This window comes from Stegastes partitus, unplaced genomic scaffold (assembly GCF_000690725.1).
Source record: "Stegastes partitus isolate 25-593 unplaced genomic scaffold, Stegastes_partitus-1.0.2 Scaffold25, whole genome shotgun sequence".
NCBI classification, from domain to species: domain Eukaryota; kingdom Metazoa; phylum Chordata; class Actinopteri; family Pomacentridae; genus Stegastes; species Stegastes partitus.
Genome location: NW_007577756.1, coordinates 491,273 through 514,481, shown reverse-complemented (window position 1 = coordinate 514,481; position 23,209 = coordinate 491,273). Strand labels below are relative to the sequence as shown.

Genomic DNA, 23,209 nt, shown 5'->3' with positions numbered 1-23,209 from the left:
AAGAAGCTTTGTTTTATTGTTGTGGCACAGCAGGTCAGATCAGAAACTATCATTTTAAAATATGAGGAAAATAAATAAAGCTGAATAAATTGAATCAGTGGAGCACATGTGGGGACATACAGGTGCTATGAGGAAATAGTTGTAATATTTTTTTTTTTTAATTATAATTTAAGTGTTGTATTTATCCTGAAAAAGGAGAACGATCACTAGCAGTAATTTGGAAACTCTGTTTTGTCCTTTTGCTCATGAAGCCACTTTTTTTTTTTTTTTTATTCTGTTTCAGGAAACACGCTCTCAACTGTCACAGAATGAAGCCAGCTCTTTTCAATGTCTTGTGTGAAATCAAAGAAAAAACAGGTACGTTCTTACTTGTTCTGCGCCCTGAATCCACAACCTCAGAGTACCGATCTGTCGTTGCCTCCAACTGTCCTGACCCAGGCCAAAGGAATACAATAGTACAAAAAAAAAAAACAACCTCAGAGGCTCAGGACCTGCTGTCTGAGAGTGTGTGTTAGAGTGTGTGTGTGTGTGTGTCGGCGTGTATTTTATCATCAATCATTGCTATTCAGCCTCAAATTCACACTGGTGAACCTGATGTTGGATATTCAGTCACAACACAATTCGCCATATAAATTTCAGTGACATGTACGACGTGTGTTTCCTCCTGTCTGCGTGTTTTAGCAGTTTCACAATAGAAAACTGTGGACAATTACTTCCAACAGTCCTTATCAATTATTGTGTCAAAATATGAATGAGGGCCTCTTTTTTTTTTGATGCTATTGTGGAATAATAGAGAGTATTGAGCAAAAATTGTCACAAGCACGTTGATGTCTCCCCTTGTGAGTTAACTGTCAAGTCTGGTGAATACGTCTCTTTCTATTATGTATTGTGTCTCTCTATTAAAGCAGTTGTGAGAGAGCATGTCAGCAGAATAATTGCTAGGAGAGAAATAACGTAACATAGGAGGCGTAAGTCATGTTTCCAAATCATTTTCCTCGTGACATTTTTGAAATTGGCACAGATAGAACCCAGTGCACTTCAGACTGATAGCGTGCATCTCGTCCTTTATTTGCCTGTCTTTATGTGCCATAGGACTCTTCAAAACTTACAACTGTTTTGAGATATTGAGTTGCCAAAGCATGCCGGTTTTACTGCGAGAGCCGGCGCGTTCTGTGTGTTTCACACTCATTAGTGCATGAAATCAAATGGAATGGGTGGCGGATGAAGACGATATTGTTTTCATTGTCTCCAAAGTTGCACTTGCTCATACTTGACCTTTGTGGCGGCGGCGGCGACTGTTTATTCCTCGTGTGTGTGATCCCACCCTTCGCCTGGTGCTTTCATGGATGTTTTCATTGAGGTTTTCATTGAAGTTCACCTCGCTGCCTAAACCCCCACCACCACCACCCAGCCCTCCCCTCCCCTGCAACAAGCCTGGCAGTTTATCTTGAATCGGCCACTGCCTCAGGAGAGAGCAGGGGGGCCTTTTGAAGCCTGCTGGCTCGCTCCTCTTTTTGTTGTCTTGGTAGGTTTTTTCGGAGGGGGAGTGACACAGTTATGCATAGTGTTTTACTCCCTGGCGCTTCACGGAGTTCATCCAAAGTTCGGCTCTGCTGAGAGTACAAAGTAACTTGGACCTCTTCCTGCCTGCACACCCTTTTTCTTTTCTCTTTCAGCTGGTAACCTATAAATACGAGGTGCAGCTTGTGGAGCTCTACGCAGGAGATCTGCTGCTTGTCATGTTGTTGCACATTTTCATTTTATCCAGGTAGCTTTGTTCCAGTTTTAGTGGGAAACATTTAGTAGAATTAATGCTGCGGATTGATTTTTTTTTTAACAGTTTGAATTTGCTAATTTGTTCTCAAACTTTTTGGTGTTTATAGTCTCAATCCTACAGACTGTTGCTCTGTCGTCACCATCACTCCACTGAGTTTTAGCAGTGCAGTGAGAGTCAGTGTAAATTAAGTAAAGAGTGTGAGGATGATCAGTTTCTTACCATATAACAATAAAAACATACACATGATTAAAATAGGAAAATAAATATTATTCCACCTCATTAAATACAGAATACATAACTCGGGCTTAGAATAATTATTTTGCAGTGCAGGTTTTGACACAACTTGTTTACTGTCAGTTTGACCTTATGTGAGTGAAAGACGGAAGTTTTTGAATTTTAGTTGTTTTGTAAAAGTCGCAGCTTGTTGCTCCATCTAGTGGCTCACTCTCCTTTTCAAGTGGATTAAAACAAAGCGACTTATTTATGAATAATTTTCAAATTTCTCACTTTAGATTTTTTAATATTTATTTACGAAAACTTGATTTTTGTTCCGCTAACCTGGGAAAAGTATTTGACTCTTTTGTCACAGAGCCGGTGTTGTTGTGTTTGCAGTGAAAAAAAAAAAAGAAGTATAAATTTAGCACTTTATTGCTCAGTTATTTTTCTTCTTGTTTGCTCGTGAGTTTTACTTTTGTCATTTTCACTTCTAAAATTAGCACTAAATCAACCCAAGGCGACTTTAAATATTTGAAAGCGTATCCTCCGGTGACTCCTCCGAGCTGCAGCTGAGCCGCTTTAACTTTTTGTCCCCACAACCATCGAGAGTGCAGAGAGACAGTGTGTAGCCACAGATCTGCTGTTTGCTCGTTGTATATTTTCCATCCCTGGCCGTCCCCGGAGCAGCTGACAGCACCTGCAGGACACAATGCCAGCGCTGATCTAGGGCCTGAACTTGTGACCCGCTCTGTGTATTTTTACTGGGATGAAGTGAGCGATGGCCAACAGAAATATTGTGCAGTATAAACAAGCACAATAGTGCAGCAACAGCCGGGAGGAAAGGAGAAAGGAAGGAACACTTTATTTAAACCAATGGCTTTTTTTTGTTTTGTTTTTGTTCCTTTTTTTTTTTTTTTTTTTGACAGACATCGGCTCTGTCTTTACCCAGTTTCATTCCAGGCATATTTGGGCCGTCTATTTTACTTCAAAGGAATGCTGTTTTTCAGACGCTGCGCATAAGTGTGTGTGTGTGTGTGTGTGTGTGTGTGGCATAATGCATTCCTAAGAGGAGACAAAGCATGAAATATATAAAGCATATTAATTATAAGACTGTATGTGTCCAAAAAATGTGGAGCAAAGGTAAAAGCAGCAGGGTTTCGTCTGTGTTAGCGTTCATCCTAGCAACGGCGGTGTGCTCGTGTTAGTGTTCTCACAGAGACTTTCCAAAAATATATCCAACAGTGTGACTCCGCTGCTATTGGGCCATGAAACCTTAACCTCTCACTAACTGAATTCTTAAAGTTAACAGGCTGGTAAATATAGAGATGTCAAATAATCTCTCTATCTTAGTTACAGATATTTTTAAGGTGGGCTGTTTTGTCTGGGTCTTCAGCGTCACTTTTTTTTTTTTTCCATGATTGATGAAAACGCCTCTTTAGATAAGCAAATGCTTGACAAACTGATTTGGAAAATGAGCCGCCTTGACCTCTGTAAACACTTCATCAACATCATAAATCTCTGGCACTGTCAAACAAAACCACTCCTTGACTGAGCTGCTCAGTAAATGTGCTGCTCTGACTTGCTGTTTAATTTTTTTCCTCTCAACCTCAACAAAAGGCCAGCTTTCTCGTGGCCCGTGTTTGTGTAGTGTAAGGTTTCAAGCCTAGGGGATCCTCCATTTATAAAAATGACTAGCCGAGTGATGTAATGTTATTTTTTGAAGGGTGAAAATAGGGTGTTTTACAGAGGGCAGCCGAGCAGTGTTTGACAGGATGAAATGAGCCAGAGGTCTGATTATGGAAGGTGCATGGAAGCCCACACTACATTGACTTGCTTGGCATCTGCCTATTTGTAATACAGAGGCTGAAGTCAGCGCAGCGCCGCACGTCACTGTAAAAACACTTTGAAGCAGCCTTCAAGGTGATCCGGTGTGATGTAATCTTTAAAATGTGAAACAGCCGCGTGCAGCGATAAAAATGTTGGTCAATTTACTCGTAAGATGATTGATGGCAAATGGATCGCAGACAATTTTGATAAATCATTTTCGAAGCAAAAAAAAAAAGCCAAATATTCTCTTTTCCGGCACAACCAGGGCTGCAGCTAATGATTGTTTCCATTATTGATTAACCCGTTGACTTCTTTTTCGACTGATTGATTAGTTGTTTTTCGGTAAAAAGGTGCTAAAACATCCATCATTGTTGCCTAAATCACAAGCCGATGTCCTCGAATGTCTTGTTTTGTCCACAACCCAAAGAGATTCAGAAGAAAGGAACCAAAAAATAATCCGAGAATTTTTACTCAAACCAATTATCAAAATATTTAATAATTAGTTTTGTAGTTGACGACTAATTGATTAGTCGATTGATTCTTGCAGCTCTCATCTCCAGTGTGAGGTTTTGTTTACTTTCTTTTTAGTTTAAATCTGTAAACTTGATCTCTGCCGCTGAAATAAGTTTTACAGTTGTTGAAACTAGATTATTTTGTCGATTAATCAAATCATTTGGTTGAAAAATGTCTTGTTTTGTCCATCCAACAATCCAAAACCCAATAATTTTAACATTTTCTGTCATGTAATACAAAGAAAAGGAGCAAATTCATCCATTATTTTAAAAAAAACATCACTTTTGTGGAAAGTTGTGATCAACAGTCAGTATTTTTGCACTGAGAAAAATATCCTCAAATACAAGACCATACAATTAAACACATTAATCAACTAGCAAAACTTTTGCTTTTGTCCACATGCCAGTTAAATCAGTTGGTAATAATAACTCCGGCTCAGCACTAACGTGGCGACACACAGCAGAAGGTTACACTCTCAGGTTAGCTAACGGCTGCAGAGAGCCACATTAGCGCAGCTGTAAAAACATTTGTTGCATGTTGGGAGTCAGCGCGAGCTTAAAACCAGCAGGTAGTAACAGCGCCCGTCGCCTCCCGTGCACTGTATTACATGGCGGCGTTGGATGTCACGGGGCCGTGCCTCCCCTCTCGTGATCGTCTCTCGGTGGACAGCGATACGTGCAGCTTTTGTCTTCCTCTTATCCTTCCTCCCCCGTGCTGATACAGCAGCATTGAGGGGGAGAGAAATGCCAAGCTCGCCGCCACAGCTGTTTCCCCAATCTCTCTGCTTAATCATCCACTGAGAGAGAGGAAGAGCTGGAGTCTAATTCTGCTCCGAGGATGTCGACAACTGGGGGGAAAATGTGTTGTGATTAACCAGCATACGGACTTTTCTGCTCTGTATTTGATGCAGAATCATAATCACAGAATCATCAGTGAGTGACAGCATTGTAAATGGCGAGTTAATACCATTACAGTATAGAACAATGTGGTTACATTATACATTATGCAAATTGTCAGTCGCCTAATTGATACATGTTAATCATATTAAGGAGCTTAATTATAGGAATCTTACTGTGCTGCGATTTGGTAATTAACACTGACATCACATGTACAAGGAAAGTGATCTATTTTTTTCCAGGAGAGCTTTTCTTTCTGCGCCGTGATCGTCTCCTCTCATCCTTGTGCAAAGGAAGCTCTACCACGTTTTTTTTATATATTTTTTTATATTTTTAACTTTTGAATTTCCTGAACTGATGAATGGTTTTTTCCCTCTCTGCTGAAGGCCACTGGAATGCAGTTTGTAGAAAAATTACATTTAGCTCCGAGCAGCCCTGCCAGTGCGGAGATTACAGAAGGAAGGCAAGATCCAAGCAGACTTGTAAAAGAGCCTCAATCTTTTACCTGAATGTCGACTCCTGCGCTCGGCGCCGAGGAACGATGGCTAAAATATCACTGTTCTGCCATTTACCTCGATCAAGGCTCTCTGTGCAATCTCAGCCCCTGCAGGTTTGCTCTGCTTTTTTTCTTCTATACCGGCCTCCTTAATATGTTACGAATTTAATCAAGTCTGCAAATTTGTTATGCACGTTAAATTGAACATGCAATGGCACATTTGAATGTGGTTGCCATACCAACCCCCCAGGAGTTCATTTTCCATAATGTAGTGTTTGGAATCTCATTTCCTCCGCTCTCCCCTGCTGCTACTTGCAGACGCCACCTCCAGGCTCCCACTGTATGTTCACTATGAAGGAGGCTCGGCTGCCACAGCTTTCAAACACTGGAGGGAGGGAGAAAGAAAAGAGAGAGGGAGAGAGAGGCCTCTCTCCACGTAGTGGAAATGACACAAATTAATATACACTACTTAAACCAGACCAAGATTAATGGTTCCCTTTCGCTGCAGCTTAGTCCCACTGTCAGTTGCCGGGTGCTCGTTGGACAAAATCAACACTAATCAACATTTATTCCACTTTTGCCCTGGGCTCTCAGGAGTCTGGCAGGACTGCCTGGCCCCCCCTCCTCCACCTCCGCCGCCCCTCACCTCCTCCCTTCCCTCCCAGCAATCCACCCCTCCCTCCGTCCGTCTCGCTACGCTTTTCACCTCTCATCCAGCTCCTCCATACATCACCCTCCTCACACCGCTCGGCTCCTCAGAGGAGAGTGCGCCCCCTCCTATCAGGCCACATTAGAGTCATGATAGATTTTCTCTTTTCATTTGCATCTGATATTTAACACAGCAAAGCAGTTGCTCTGTCACTTTACAGTGCGAGCCTCTGAGTGTGTGCACACAGGCTTTTGGAGTAGTCAGTAATCTTATCTGCACTCGGTCGCCGCTGCATTATGAGAAACAGGATACGCAGGCACAGCTCAGTCAGGAGTCAGTGTGTGTGTGTGTGTGTGTGTGTGTGTGGCAGGTAGTGTATTTATACAACACTTCATTTTCTGGAAAGTAGCATTTTAGATTTCCCACAACTGGGAAACCGAACTCCGAGGTCCCGCTACGAGGCCAACGTATCACATGAGCGTTTTCTGAACAACTACACATCTCAGCGCAAATCTGCACAACGCTCAATGGGTGCTGTGTATCGTCAATCTCCTTTAGATTTCCGTGACTGGCAGCAGTGGCGTCCACAGATCTGCTGACTCTTCTTTCAGCCTCACCAGCAGCTACAATAAGTATCCCATGAAGGCTCGTAATTACTAATGCAGGTCGCAATTCCACCGCTGCTGCTCGTCTCTTTGTCGTTCCAGCAGCTCTGATGAAAACACGCTCACAGGGGCGATTAGTGGGAAATATGCCCAAAATTAAGCTGCACCTACGCTATATCCTAACTGTAATTGCGCAGTAAATGGGGGTTTGCGCTGTTCTCATGGTAAACAAAGACTGGACTGGGTCTTGTGTGTTGCAAAGGAAATATCAGTGTTCTCATTCTTGTCGTTGGAGTTAATTCAGTCAAATAAAGACGGGAAGCAGAATGCAAAAGGAGCAGATGTCTGGAAGTAAACATGGTGTGTTGCTCCCGCTTCCTACCTTCAAGTAAAAGTCTAAAATGGTCACTTTTGGTAGGAAATTCCCAAAATATATCCATTATATTTATATTTATTGGCACAGATAGAACCCAGTCATCTGTTAGTGAGTTTGCAGGTTGCAGCCAGCTCCCTGATTCTTCTTGTTCTAAGCATGTAGGAGAACCTACAGTGGCTTAATTGTAAAATCACCAGTGGCCCTCCTTAAAGCCAGGGTGGGCTACAGTAGAAACATGACGAGCTCTGTGGAGGTGGACTCGCTCCCTCTAAGGATAAACAGTGTTTCCCTCCAAGCTGGCAAACAAGCAAAAACGTGAAACAAGTCCTTCTAATGTCAGATTAATCCAAGCTGAAAACCAAGTGATTTTATCTACACGGGCTGTTTTCTACGAGTGGAGCGTTTTAAATGTCAATATCTCAGTCGATGGTGTTCATTTAATTGTGAGAAGCCAAAATCGTTACTGTGATTAATATTCCATTTTTGTGCAGCCCGACAACTGAAGTTGCGTTTCACTTTCGCAACTAAATCTTCCGTTTCAGTGTTTCTCACCTTGGTTCATTTTGCAGTGAAAACACTCGATGTCAACAAGCTTCAAAAGACTCGATGTATCCCACAAATCTCAAGAAATAATTTTGCTGTCGGAAAAATCTATGTTTGCCAGATTAGTCATGGAAAATGAGAAGATTTCTTTTTGTATTAGGCAACCAAATAAAAGCCTGATGTGTTTGACTTAATTTGCTTTACTTCCAAACGCAGCTCTTACCATGTGACTGTTGTGCACGTCACAGTGTTGACGGTGGAAGACGTATCGTGCAGCCCTCATTAACAAAAAAAAGGGATGACGAAAGTTGCCATTCAGTCAGTGTGAGAACGCTGTGCTTTGTACTGCAGTGTGGCCCCGGTTTAAGATATAACATCGACATTTGCCCAAAATGAGCATTGAGGCATTTTTGATTTTACTAGATGAAAAAATCATGAATATAGTTAAGCCTGGTACGACATGACTACCTGCTAGCCTGTTGCTCAGTTAAGACATTCTAAATATGTGAATTAGTTTAAATTATAGTTGTTTTTTTTGCTGGTCAGTGAGAAAATGTGTGCATTTTTTTTTTTTTTTGCATACATCCGGATTCTCATTCATCCAGCTTGTGTCTTACCCACTTGTTCCTATTTAGGGAGCTGGATGTGCTGGATCTATTCCCAGCATGCATTGGGTGGAAGCCAAGGAAACACCCTCAGCGGGTGAACAGTCCATCACACCGGTTCAGATTGTATTAGCGTCCGGTAATCTGAGGTGGAATCCCTCCTGCGACAGACCTGCAGTCTGCACGTTGCTTTATTCCCCTCTGAAGATGAAATTGTGCAAACAGCTGATGCCTCTTTTCCTACTTTGCCAAGATATTCAGCGCAGTGTTGTCCATCTTGTAGGACTGCATGGCCAGAGGCATTGTCATGGCACCAACTGGCCTCATTGAAGTGACACCGAGTGCTTTGTCAGCTTTGTGTCTCAGGTGCCAACCTGCGCTTCCCAAAATAAACTGTCATGCAATGTGGCAGGACAGAAAAATGTAGAAGGAGCATGTTGGGACCTGGCGCCCCCCTGAAAGGAAACAAATGTTCCATAGCAGAAATGTATTGTGGGTTTGGATGCCTTCCCAGCGCCGACACCAGCGACGTGGTGGGGAACTCAAAGCGTGGAGCGTGATCGTCTGCAGCATCAGCAGGGGTCACAGCAGGTGGAACCGTAGACGCAAAACGTGGAGTTTCTTTGCGTCGACGTCGCCTTTTAATTCATTTTTAACTGATTTTATTTCACCGGCGACTGTTAGATTCTGACAGCTCTTTGTTATTCGCAGACATCCTCTTCCAGAAATAGCTTATGCTTACCGTAGTTAGCTCTTCTTCCTGTTTTTATAAATGGTGTGTCATTTTCTCTCCGCGGTGCAACATTACACCGGGAGAGCGAGCGGAGGATGTGCACTTGGTTGAAGTCACTTTCAGGCTGATGTCAGGAGGCTGGAAAGGGTGAGCGTGTGGAAAGTCGTATGCAGAGATTCCTCGCCGACCTCTAAAGTGTAACCACTGGCCGTGGCTGCCCTGCTGGATTTGGCCCTGAGCGTGTGATTCCTGTTAGATCTCGCTGTGGCCTGTGTGCTCTGTAGCTGCCATGACATTTTTATGACTAGTGGACTGAAGTAAAGGTGGGAGTCACAAAGGCTTGAAATAGAAGCTCAGTCCGCACCTCCATAATGAGGAACCAGGAGCTAATCATGCAGACAAAGGGAAGGATTCTGTCGGCTGACACAGGAGGTTTAATAATGTTTCACTAAACATGGACTGCAGAGCCGGATAGATGGTGATTTGAACAGCGTTCTGGCAAGTATCGTCCGAGAGGAGGTGAAATGGTCACATTCATACTTTCGTAGGAGGTCACTGCTCCATCCAAGCAAGCCACTAAACATCACTGTTCATCTGTGCATCCACTCAGTGCTGAAAACAACATATAGTGGCCAGTTTGTTTTCGATTTTTGGGAAATTATAGAATCATATGTGTGAAAAATAGAACAAGCAGACCCCTTTGATTTGAATCTGTATTTTTGCTTGAAGTCATCTTCAAAGAACAAAAAGATTCACTTTGTATTTAGTAAACCAAACCAATTTAGCGTAGCTCGCGTTATCACACAATAATAGCTGCAGTGCTGTGACACCACTGTGACAAATGGAATAATAGCTGTAACACTGACAAGATGAATTACGTTTACCGGTGACAGATAATTTTGAAGACATATTCTGTGAAAGTTTTCAGACTCCTGCACTTTTTGCACACTTTATTGTGTTTAACCCTCCGAATCCCAAAACCCAGTGGCGGGTTTGAAAGGCACGTTGTCTTTAAAAACTGCCACCGTGACACCATTTGTCAGTTGGTTGTAAGAACACAAGGAATCGTTGGGATTTTCAACTTTTCCAAGACTCACTCTGTGCAATTCTTTTAGAAAACTTAAACAAAATTAAGCCTATATCAAAATCAGAATCAGCTTTAATGGCCAAGTACGTACACGACATACAATGAATTTGGTTTCGGCTGTTGGTGTTGCCCTTGGAATGAGCAAGGAATAATAGAAATAGGAAAATAAAGTAAAAATAGCTATAGAAAAGAAGGGGTAAAATAAAATAATTTATGATAATAAAAAATAAAATAAGATAACAAATATATACAAGAATTTACATATCTGAGCAGAAAAAAAAAAGTTATGTTAAGTCAAAATCACTTTATTTTCTATGCATTATTTAGCCAAAATTTAAAAAATAAATAAATAAATCATCACTCCTTAAAACAGCCAAGGAACCATTAATAACTCAACCAACAGTCATGTGACAAAAAAATCAGGGAGCATTTGGCTGAACTGCAGCCTGTGTTTGCACAGCGCAGAGACAAGTATAAAAGCACATTTAAAAAGTAAGAAAATAGTATGGAGGGTCAGGATTTATTGCCAGTTTTAGTAAAGTCTTTGGGCACTTGATAAATAGGTTTAATTGTAAAGTCCATGTTGTTTCAATTTTGAATGTAACATGAGCAAGATAATGCAAAGGAACTACTCCAGTTTTAGAGGGTTAAAGAAAAAGCTGAAGTTTAGGAAAAAAATACATTGCAAAAGCAGCATATTGTCATTATCTGAAAAGAAAAATTCACAAATCATGTTTTCCCCGTAATTCACACTCTGGCTCGTCATTTATTTGGATCTAAATTGTTCCGTTTTCCAAACACGCTTCAGCATTTTCTCAGTAGCGTCCAAGATTCCTGCTGGAATGCTCTTTTGGTCGGATGATGAAGTCAGAAGTTTTCCAGATTTGATGTATTGTAATTTACTGTCTGCCACCGTTGCCTGTTGGTCGGTGTCTACCTGCTATCTGCAGATACGTGGCTGGAAAATGCAATAAAACAACGTGCCATTAAACGAGCTGGTATTTGCTAGTTGGCAGCAAACTGACGCCATCGTTAATGCAAAAACGTAGCAACGACAGCGCTCCAGTGATCAGAAATTCTATCAAAACATGCGTGGACAGAAAATGTGCTCTGACTGGCCTGTATCTCCTCTTCTTCTTCTTCTTTTTTTTTTTTTACTGTCGACTGGACAAAATAAGCAATTAAAATATCAATGGAGGCTACAGGAAATTGTGATGGGCACTTCTCTATTTTTTCTGACATTTTATAAACTAAGCACTTAATTAATTAATGTAAAAAAATCAGGAAACTAATTGATAATCCAAATAATCATTAGGTGCAGCTCTAAAAGCCAGCTGGCCTCCCTGTCATTGTTATTCCAGCTGATAAATTCACATTGCTGCCGCCTGCGCTGTAAAGAGATTGTGTTGATAAGTTAATATTCCGACAACAGAGATGAGATAAAGAGGTTTTAGGAGTTTGGAGGATAGTGTAACCTTGATAAAACGCTCATCTCAGTGACACTGATTTTCACCATCCATCTTCATCTGATATGAAGTATGCAAATGGTGGCATCGGCTGGGAGTGGAGTACAGTGCTGTTAAATGGGCCATTTCAAATGTTCTTTGTACCATGCTGACTTCCAAAAAAATTCACTGTCAGCCAGCTCGGCACACACTGAAGTCTTTTTGGAGACACTTTTCCACCTTTATCTTATATCTTCTTCTATTACTTCCACTTCTATCCACCCTCTCCTCCTCCCGTTTTTTTTTTTTTTTTCCTTCCCTTCTCCGGCTGCTCCCTTCCCCTCTCCTTGCGTGCCATACAAATTAGGCAGAGACACTGACAGTGTCAGAACGGCTACTCATGAAATATTAACAGCTTGTAGAGAATTTTACATTTCTCTTCATTTTTAACTATGTCAGCACCGACTGTGGAACATTTATTTGTGTGAGTTCAGGAAGGCTATTACCCTAACAGCCTTTTTTTTTTTTTTTTTTTCATGTTGTAGATGATATCCATCAACCCTGCTTCCACGTGCATGTAGTCTATCTCACCTCAAATATCTCTCCCCATCAATCCCACTGTGTTTATTTGTCCCGGGTTCATGATCTCTGGATACAAGATCCTCCATGTAACGAGGAGTTTATTGCCTTATGAGGCGGGTAATTATCTCTTTATGAGTAAGTTAAGTCCAACACTTTGCATTAAACAACATATGGATAGCTGTTAAAATGCCTGCATGGAAGGTAAAACATGAAGTGACTGTGATAAACAATAAGTCCAATTAGAAGTCGCCTAGAGTCAGTGTTCCTGAACATAAAAGAGAATTTGATGCTTCTCTGCTTTAAGACGTTTGATTTTGCTTTTATTTATTTTTTATCTCCCCGGTTCACAACTGCTCACCGAGCGCCTCCAGCTCAGTGGGCGGGGATGGCCTCTCTCTCTTTCTGCCTTTTTGTTGGATGGCCTCTATAAAGATGGAGCTGTCAATCATGTGCAGGCTTTCCAAGTCCTGAGAGGCAGCATCAGTCCTCAGTGAGGGACTGGAACAATGACTTTTGTTGTCACACATGTGCATTTCGGTGAAGCGTTCTGTGGACAGTGTGTTGCCCTTTAATTAAATTCATTCTTCCAGTCTGAAAGGAGGCGAGCAGATGATTGTCCAAATAATTGAACGGACTGATTATAGTGATGCAGAGAAAGGCCAGTTAGATCCCGTGACATGCATTCAATGTTTCTTCAAGGAAAGATTCCAGTTTATTACAATTTGACCCACTCTGTCTCCTAGAAATTACATTCATGAGCAACTTAGTAGTTTTCCCAGTTACATTTAGGTGTTGGATTGCATTCAAAGGCAGCATTGTTGTTTGAAGAATGAAGCCCCACATTGGTCGGGAGGTGGTCGGGGTAGATGGAGGGCAGAGAAGAAGTGCACAGCTCTTGACTTGTTTGCATCCAGACTGACGCGTGTTATGACGTTTAGGTACACTTTGGCTAAGGTTAGGAAAAGATTGTGTTTTGAATAACTATAATTGAACACATATAGTCGTCCTCAATGATTGGCTCAAAGGGTTGTTCAACAAAATATTAGTTTACAGGTCCTATCATGCTTGTTTGCTTGTGTGTTCGCTAACACCCAGATAGCCTAAAAGCAGCACATGAAAGTCCTGGAAGGTGAATACCTGAAGTCTGCATCCAGTGAGTCAGACTACATGTGCAGAGTTTTGACCTACATCTTGGACATTACCAACAGTCAAGCCAGTTTAGGGCAAGAAAGGAGCAGTCGTGTGTTCATACAGTTTGTAAAAAAATCCAACAGTTTCACCAGATTATCTCAACCAGTTCAGTTGGAGATAAAATGGAAGCCAGCAGGACGTACGTTGCTAGTAGTCCATCACTGGTTGGCTCAGCTGAACAAGGAAGTCAGTATGCTGATGTCTGTTTTTTAAGACTTTTTAAAAAACATCTTCAGAATATTATTTTGAAACAGGAGTGGTTGATTATCAATATATATAGTATTATGACAGTAACCTGTTTAGGATATCATGTGAGAACAGGGATATTTCGTCTAAAACCACTGATATGAATGTGTCATCTACTTGTCAATATTGTCTGACTCCATCCTCAGACAGTAAAACAAGGTAAATCAACTGACGTCAAGCTATGAAGATTCAGGTGTAAATATTCCTCCTATCATCGCTTTGTAGCTGTAAAAAAAATAAATGGAGGAAAATTAGTTAATGAGGTGTATCCTCCTCTCTTATTATACGTGGCTGGGCCTTCCTCTCCTCCTGACTAATGATGATGTGTGGCACAGGTAGCTGTCAGCAAGGCATGATTAATTAAAAGAAAAACTAGGCCAATTTGTCATATTGTTCCAAGTGTGGTCAGAGAGCACAGCGAGTTGCACTGCTGCTGCCTCCACACCCTCCGCTGTACCTCCACACTCACAACTTGTTGGGTTTTGCAGCTGTTTGCGAGAAGTCTCATCAGCTCCGGGGGAGTTTTTTTTTTTTTATCAGCGTCTCTCTGCTCACGCTGTCTCAACGCAGACCCGATAACAATTAGGAGGCGTCTGCTTCGGAATGGGGCTCAGAAATATAAGCGTGCCAAGCGAGGCTGACATAATGAACAGATCCAGCACAGAGGAGAGCGCTTCTTTGTCTGCCGAGTTTGAAGTCTGTGAGAAGCATGGAGCCTTTTGCCACTAACACAGATAAAGCTGCGTTAGATTTTCTGTTTTGGAGGCACAGGCTGTGTTTAAAAGATGGATGTAGTCTCTGACTCTGAAGCCAATGCACAGCTACTTAAACCTGCTGTCTTTCTAACCAACAGCAGGGGGCGACTCCTCTGGTTGCAAACAAGCAGGAGAAAATTACTGTGTTCCTCACTTGTTTTGTTACCTCAGTAAACATCTTCCGAATAAGTTTATGATCTCAATCAGCACTTTAAAGACTTTTAGAATACAGCGTGGTGTCGATTTTGTAAATTCTGGTCCTGAGCTGCCATGATTAGTTAGCATTCTCGATGACATTGATGCTAAAAATGCATCGACGTCTATATTTTTAATTTCTTTTCTTTTAGTCTGAATTGTAACAACAGCTGATTTTGTTCTGTATCACTTATTGCTGTCTAATTATGTGAGTCATTTTTGAATTCAGTCAATGGTGGTACGCTTTTAGACAATGGATCACAGTAAAAGTTTCCAAAGAAACAAGGCTTGCAAAGTCTGGCAGTACTTTAAATGATCACAAACGTAAATGTGGTTCATAGTTGTTGTCAAGAGATCAAGTAGCTCAATAAGACTGCATGTTGACCAGTAGCCACCTCCAAGCTGCTGCTTTGCACCGCTAAAGTCCTTCTTTTATAACCTTGATGTTTTTGGGCGAAATGACTCGTGTGCATTAATCAACTGATTGGTACAACAGCTGATAGATCAACTGAAAGAAAAACAGTTGGTAGCAGCAGCCTGTTTAGATTCAAAAAGACAACAAAGCGGGTTATAGTTTCGCTACCTCTTGATTGACAGGTCGCCTCACATCGAGACCTAAAGTTCTCATTCAAAAGAGCAAGATGGCGACGGCCAAATGCCAAACTGGAGGCTTCACAACGGTTCAGACCAGTGGGTGATGTCATGTCTGCGACGTTTATCTTTTATATACAGTCTATGTTTGGAGGTTCACCCATGCAACAGTGATTAGCATTGTTGAGAAGCCAGCGTTGCTTTCAGCTCACACTGACTGAGGCTTCTCAGCTGCCAGCTGTGGGTCTCACTGCAGGCCCAGTGAGGAGCAGAAGGCTTGTTTGTGTTGGACTGCAGTGTTGCTCCCAGCGTGCAGCCTGGCCCTTGTCAGCGGCCCTGTCATATCTGTCTCGGGCCTGTCCCGACAGCCAACCCGGACTCCCACGTCACTAAGGCGGGCTCGTCCTGGGAGAGACAGGTGTCAGCAACATGCGCCCCCCCCTCCCCTCCTCTCCTCTCCTCTCGCCTTCCCCCTCACTCATCCAGGCAGATGCCTTCTGCAACCGAGCCTCATATTTGAAGCTGAGCAACTTGGAAAGAAGGGTGATCTCTGCCACCCATTCACAGTCGCCATATCGCAGGAGACCGCAGTTCCATCAGCGTGTGAGAGCGCTCATGTCAGATATGGAGCATCCACCAGAGGAGACTGTCCCAGTCCGAAAGCATTACAGACTGGGGCTGCGTCCTGACTGACTGACACACTGACTGACAGCTTTATTGTGTCCTTTGAGGAACGGGGATAAAAGGCTCTCATGAAGAGGCCTTCCAAACACAGACCATACTCAGTTGTGCTCGGGAAGAATTACTTGTTCCTTTGTATGCATTGTTGTTTCTTTGTATGGAGTCCACGTCTTTTAGCTGACAACACACTTTTTTTTTTTTTTCTTAATTGCACAAAAGCAGCCGTGGAGGAATCTGACTAGTTATATTCCGGCGACAGAGCTTCAGCCTCATCGGGAATCTCGTGTCTTGTCCTTCATTTTGGCAGCAAACGTGTCCGTGTTCTGTTGCCGATTTACCTGCCGGCGCGTTTTTATTCAAAGAAATGACATCGAATCGCAGATGCCTGTGTCTTCTTACTCCGCGGCCAGCAGCAGCAGCAGCCTTGTTTTCTCCCCGTGTGTTATTTTTGTAGTCGTCTGAAGTGATCCACGGTGAAGCCAGACAAAGATTGCTGTATATTTAATGTCTTTCAGCAGCCACATTAAGAGTGCAGTTTGTATGGTGGTGGGCGGGTGAAGGGGGGGGGGGGGGGGGGGGGGGGGGGGGGGGGGGGGCTGCTGTGACATTAATAATTTAATTGCAGTCGTGTATCTGAATGCTGCAGGAGCGCCAAGTGATGGATATTTTTAATGATATGAAGAATGAAGCCCAGAAAGATCAATGCTGGCACACACACATGCACACACAGTGTCTGTCAGTGTGAATCTAAGGGCCTGGTGAGGATGATTGTGCTCCCACACTAATATTGTTTTGGTCCATAAGCCGTCTGGTCTGATCTTACGGGCTGAAGGTCTCCGGCCCAAATGACTCTGTCCCCTTTTGCTGGTGCTGTCAGAACTGACAGTCCTCATGTTTATTTCATTTTGCGTCTGGGCTGTCTCGTTTCCCTATCCTCCAATGTCATTAACGCTCCGAGCCAGGACCCTGCAGTGGCGCGCCTAATGAATTCCTCTGCGGCTCCTCACTCCCCACCTAGTTACCCCAGCTCAAGGTGTCAAATTAAAACAGGCTGGGAAAAAAGAGAGAGGAAACAGTTTGTGTGTGTGCATGTTTGTTTTAAGTGGTTATTACTGAGAGAGTGTTGATTTCCTGACCACTGAGAACTTTTAATCTTTCAATTAGAAAAAAGAATAATAAAAAAAAAAAAAAGAATGAGCCAAAAACAATAGACAAAAAAACAAGAAAACAAAAACCGCCTCTCTGGTGCAGCAATGAGTTTGATGCTGTAATAACAAGAGCTGCTTCTGATGTCGACATGCTGCTTTAACCTTCTTTTTGGTTTATGATCTGTGTGATTATTACTTGATGAAGAATTGTTGCTTTTGGGATCTCCGGGATAATTTGGGGAATGAATTCTTCAGCAGCGAGGATGCCTGGGTGACTGCTAATTGTGCTTATTTAGTTGTCATTGTGATAAGCGTAACGAGGCCAGACGTGTTATTGAGCTGTGAGGCTGCAGTGGGGAAGCACATTTCTTATATTCACCCCATATCGACGGAGGTTTTATGATGGGCGTTCGTTTTCTACGTTGGAACATGTACAGCAAGTGGGCTTTTGTTTGACTTTATGAGTTTAGAAGGTGTGTATTGGGGCTGAATGGAGAAATCTCTGACAGATATTGATTTGCAATATGAGTCTTTAAAGCCAAGCTTCGGTTCATTATTCACAGGACTTAAAACATGTGATGGAGCATTACCATGTGAGATAAAAGCGAGACTGTCTCACTAGAAGGAAGCTGGACCTGCAACAATGAATCAATTCATTGATTAACTGTGGTTAGCCAGCTATTTTGGTAATTTTTTTGAATAAAAGTCTAAATTCTGTAATTCCAGCTTCTTACATTTGAATATTTTCTGGTTTCTTTCCTCCTCTTTGATAGTGAAGTGAATGTCTTTTGGGTTGTGGACAAACGAGACATTTGAAGGCATCTTCTTTGACTTTAGGAGACTCTTCTGGACATATTTCACCATTTTGGACGTTTTTTTTAAGATCCAAGCAACTAATCGATCAATCGATTAATCGACAATGAAAATGACAGGAGTCCGAGAGGATGCCGTGAAATTGTACAACCATTGACACAACAGTTAAAACCACAGGTCAACCATGCTGCCTGTAGTCTAAATGACAGCCTTAGCAATTTGCTGATTGCATTGTTTGGAAAACAAGGGAATCCTATTGTGGTTATTTTGGCAGATATCGTGTTCTGAATCACGATAAGCCAACGGTGATCTTTGTATTTCATTTCAACTGAAAGAAACAAAAGACTTTTCCTGTGGCCTGTACAAAATAAGTCTGTTTCCGTACATCACAATGCTTAATTTTCTCACCTTCATCAACAAACTGCCTCTCCTGCAGTTTGGATATTGCACTTGGTCATACTGCGATCTCCCATTTTTTCCATTAATTGTGTAGCCCTAACGTATATGGCGGCTAAGCAAGGCTGTGTCGCAGAGCGTATGTCCGCTTCTCAGACGAGACCCTTCAGAAGTGACCACGTTGCTGGCGGAGTGTCAGAGGCCTCCCTGTGTGGCTCGCTCTCTTCCTCTGACAGCACCGGAAAGATGGAAAATGGTGTCAATCAATTCATCAGAGCAGCACGGGTGGCTGTGCGGAGAGGAGAGCTGGGGGCGTGGTAATGGCAGCGTGCAGGCGGAGCACAGCACATGATTATGGCTCCCTGCTGCAACTATTTCCCCTCACCGCTGTAGCTGATGCTGCAGTGCCTTAATAGACTGAGTGACTGTACAGCCGTCAGCTACAAAAGATTCCTGTGGCGCGTCCTTAGCGGACCACAGTGGCGTTGTGTTGTCTTGTGGGAGTGTTTGACGGGCCTCCCCTGCGCGCTTCCACAGTTACGGCCGCGTTCAGGCCCACCTTGGTGCTCAAAGTCCATGGCTTGTTAGACTAAAAGAATGTGCCACATTAATTAAAGATGTGTAAATATGCTTGAATGGGCCGCATCTTCGCATTAGGAGAGATTTGCGGAATCGGCGCTGTAATATATTTTAATTAAGGATTAATTAAAAAATAATGGGGATTTTATTTTGCCTGGCAGACTGGGTTTGGACATGATTCTGGCGTCTGCTGTGAGCTCATCAGTGGAATATTGAGCACCTCGCCTGCTTCTCGGGAGCACAGGGAGACTCTCAAGGTCTCCTGAAAACAAAAGCTCTGCCCTCGCCCCCTGTTTGGAGGGAAAAAAGAAGAAAGGAAAACAGACATTTACTGAGGGAGGGAGTGGCCAATGCTTAATTAAATTTTTTTTCTACCCCCCCCCTTCCCTCCTTCACTCCCCTCCTCATCCTCACCCTCACCCATCCTCTTCTCTCTTTTTCGGCTGGCAGAGCAGCAGAGTGGCTCTGAGACACGGAACACTAGTTGTGCTGGCAATTATGTTAATGGGATGCTATTAGGCCATGATTCCGTATGAGCGATCGGGGAGAAGAAGAGCCCCGGCGGCAGAAAATGATAACGGAGCGTGCGCCTCGTTGATACCGCTCCAGCAGGATCATTTGCATAATGAACCCTCCCCACTAACGAGGGGTGTGGCCTCGACACTGAGCTACTTAGAAAGCTCAGGAGTCGCAGCATGAGGCGAGCCGACAGTGAAAGCACAATGTGACAAAAAGATTCATGGACTTCACTAGTCGTTGCGAAAGCCATTTTGGCACGAATGTAAGTGTAGCATGCAAATTCCTCCGCTCGCTCCTTTGCAAACTCGGTTTACAGGCTCTGCTCAGTGTTTCCTTCCACTGAGAGACATGACAATGCAATTTCTTTGTAATGCACTCTCGCTGGCTCTTTGGTCTAATTTAGTCATGTATCTTAGACTCCCCAAAATCAAAGGTGATTTTTTTTTTCTTTGCTTCTGCGTACTGCTGGCACATATAGCATATTGTTATTTCTGGCAGCTACATTCTAAAATGTCTTCGGTTTCCATAAATAGCTACAAATCAAATATTCATTATGCTGCCATTGCCAATTTATTCATGTTCTTTTTTACTTTCAACCTTTCTCTTCAGAGTTTTTGCATTGCTTGTGCAGCACACACACACACACACACACACACACACATACACAAGCGTACACACATACATAGAGACAGCGTGTAGAATTTTTGGCTGTATGATTCACTAAGCGTTAAGAAGGAAACTACCTTGGGGCACCAAAGCCCTGTGGATTCCCTCAGCAGCTAAAATAAAACAAGCTGAGCAGGGATTGCTCCACTTCATTTCCACTGCTACACTGGCTAAACACACTGCACGTTTGGCCGGCCGTTTTCGCCTTATTTGTGCAGCCGAGGTTACGCACTGACGCTATCGATCCAAATCCGAACAATTTATTATTAATTTGGTTGCACAGTGCAGCATTTTTATTCATGCATCGCTCCTCTCTCTTGATGTCTTGATGTATTATTTGTGTGTCCACGCAGCGCGCATATTTTCCTGCGGCACGGCCTGTCGTCTTTAGACACAGCCTCAGGATTTGATCAGAATGATCTGGAGGCCCAGGGGAAGACATTAAACACCCAGAATGCCCCTCAGGCTGCTCTCCCCTCCTCTCATTCTCAACCTTTCATTCTCCCTTAATGAGAACTCCTCCTAATTATTTCAGTGGCTGGAGCGTGGGGACACAGCCGGAGTTAGATCCCCTGTGCTCGGACGTGACTGCTATGCTGATGAAGGCGGGGGATCAATAATTTAGGCCCTAGCCTTAATGGTGGGGTGAGGAGAAAGCGATACATCTGAGTCAGAGATTACATTTTAAAGGCATAGCTGGAGCTCCAGCCGGAGTTAACAAGAAACCCCCTGAATGTGTTTGCTGTAAACAGCTGACACATTTATGTTTACTGGAATCCTTATTGCTCTTCCTCTAAAGCTAAGTCTGCGTCTAAGTGCTTGTTTACCTAGCTTTGTATATCCTGCATTCAATTATTGTAGTCTGCAGAGTCACTCTGAAAATGTCTCGCTTGCCAAATGATTTGCATTTGAAGTACATGGGGATATAATTGATTTAGAGGCATGAATATTGATAGTATCTTATCAGCTTGGTGCCCATCCCTCAAACCGCTCTGTGGAGAATAATGGTCCTCTGAGCATTTTTCTGGTCATCTTGCTTTAGCGGATGCACACATAATCTTTAAGTGTACAGAGCCTCGGCTCCATGAAGCCCTTCCATCTCCCTCTGGGGAGGCATCCATGCATCTTTTAAGGACTCTTCACATCAAGAAGGCCTGAGCAGAGTACCCTGCAGTCTCTCCCTCAATTATTAAAGCTGGGATTTTGATGCTCTTTTTTAACTTTAGCCTTGGAAGAGAAAAGGAGAGAGGGGAGCCACATGCAAAGGACAGTAGCCAAGCCAAGCCTCACATCCCTCCCTTGAAGGGAGAGAAAGATGGTGACAATTTTCTGTGGCAGTTTATTAGAAGATTCTTTTTTTTTTTTTTTCTTTAATGGAAACTTGGAGGAGGTTTTGAAACATTCATATGGATTTCATATTGCAGACATTCCCGCTTCAAACAGAATGATTCACTGCGGGTTGCATTACAGTTTTCCAGCGCTGCATACACTGTCACTGTGTGATAGAAAAAAGGGGCTGTATCCAATTATAACAGGGGACACATTTGCTCACAGTGTTTCCTTTGATTGATGTGTGAGGGCTGTGATCGGAGCTCTAACGAAGTCCAAATGGCTCAGATTGAAACGTTACTTATTGACTCAGCCTGACAAACAATAACATCAACAACAGACATCAGTGTCCTCTGCGGTGGTTGCCATAGAAGTGGTAAAAATGAGTGATGAATCAACTAAACACAGGACAGGATCTCACGTTATTCTCTTCATCACTTGTAATGTAAGAAGATTTAGTTATTGCGTTCGGGCTCAGGGTACAGAATCCCACTTGGCCTTGATTGGATCATTGTTTATTTTTTCATTTAAGTGCCAAGGAAGTCATGCAAACTCCACAAATTGTTTGGCTGATGGCAATGGCACTCCATATAAACTCCATCTATTGTCTCTGTGAATTGCGGCTGCCTTTAACTCTGATTAAATATTGATATCCATGTAAACACTTGTGCCATATTGGGTACTTTATTCAGAGTCACAGTCTCCCTCCGCCGTGTGGAATGAGCTGCTGTTCGCTTTGAGAAATAGGCCCATTGTTTCTGGGGTCATTGTTGATTTATGGTGACAAAATAAAGTGTTCTGACACCCAGCTGAAATTAAGGCTCAGCCGATTTCCAGCTAAGGTGTCGGAGAATTTGAATAAATGCCTCTGCGAGCTAGCATGCATGTCCTCCGTTTACGGCACACGTGAAGCTGCTGTGAACAGCGTCAGCTGTCGCAGTAATTTAATATTGTCTTCCACAGGCATAAATATTCTCTGGTTGGGAAAAGACAGAGGATTAGTATGTCCTAATTGATAATTGACAAGATTTATTCAGCATCCACAATCAATCAAAGCAACACTTTGTAAAGTGGTTTGCTACATGAAAGCCAGTCATGTCTTTGATTTGCACGAGCGTCGGCCAAAGTGTGTTATACATGAATCTGAACAGAGGTTGGAAAGATAATATCTTTGCATTCAAGTTAAAAGTATGTATATGTGTCCTGTTGATGAATCTGTGCCTTGAAACAAGTACCAGATTCTGAAAAAGTGAATTATTTACAATTATTATCAAAAGAGAAACAGATCATTTTGAGACAGGCGCATATTTGAGACCAGCTTTACTCTCAAATTCCCTGTTTTACAAACTGTTTATTCAGTATATCGACAGCATCTACATATTTTATCAGTTCAGGATCATTGGACAGCAGTAATTCCATCAGTGCAACTTAATCCTTCCACACTGGGCACTCTGTTGCTCAGATTCTCTGTCCTTTTAAGTTTAATTCACTAATCAATTCTAAACTTGACACTTCCTGCTCAGTTGTTTTTTTTTACACTATGAGTGTTCTGTGTCTGCTTTTAAACAAAGTGTGAGACGTGACGGTTAGTGATTGAATAAAACAGTCGAATGCAGTAGAAATTATTTGAATGTATTGTTTCTATTCATTAGCTGGCTTCACTAAACCTAAGAACCACAGTCAGGCTAAGCAGTCGCACAAAGGTGGGGATCAACTCTTTAAGTCAACTCTGGGGTTCTGAATCTAGTTA

At 42.7% G+C, this 23,209-nt stretch overlaps 1 protein-coding gene across 2 annotated transcripts in view; it reads left to right on the top strand.

The window, feature by feature from the left end:
• Positions 1–23,209, top strand: part of pbx1b (pre-B-cell leukemia homeobox 1b) — a 69,611-nt gene that overhangs the window by 1,018 nt on the left and 45,384 nt on the right. For both annotated transcript variants that reach the window (XM_008296965.1, XM_008296974.1), the window contains exon 2: positions 284–357. In XM_008296965.1, coding sequence (XP_008295187.1) covers positions 284–357 — 74 coding nt within the window. The remainder of the gene's footprint in view (positions 1–283; positions 358–23,209) is intronic.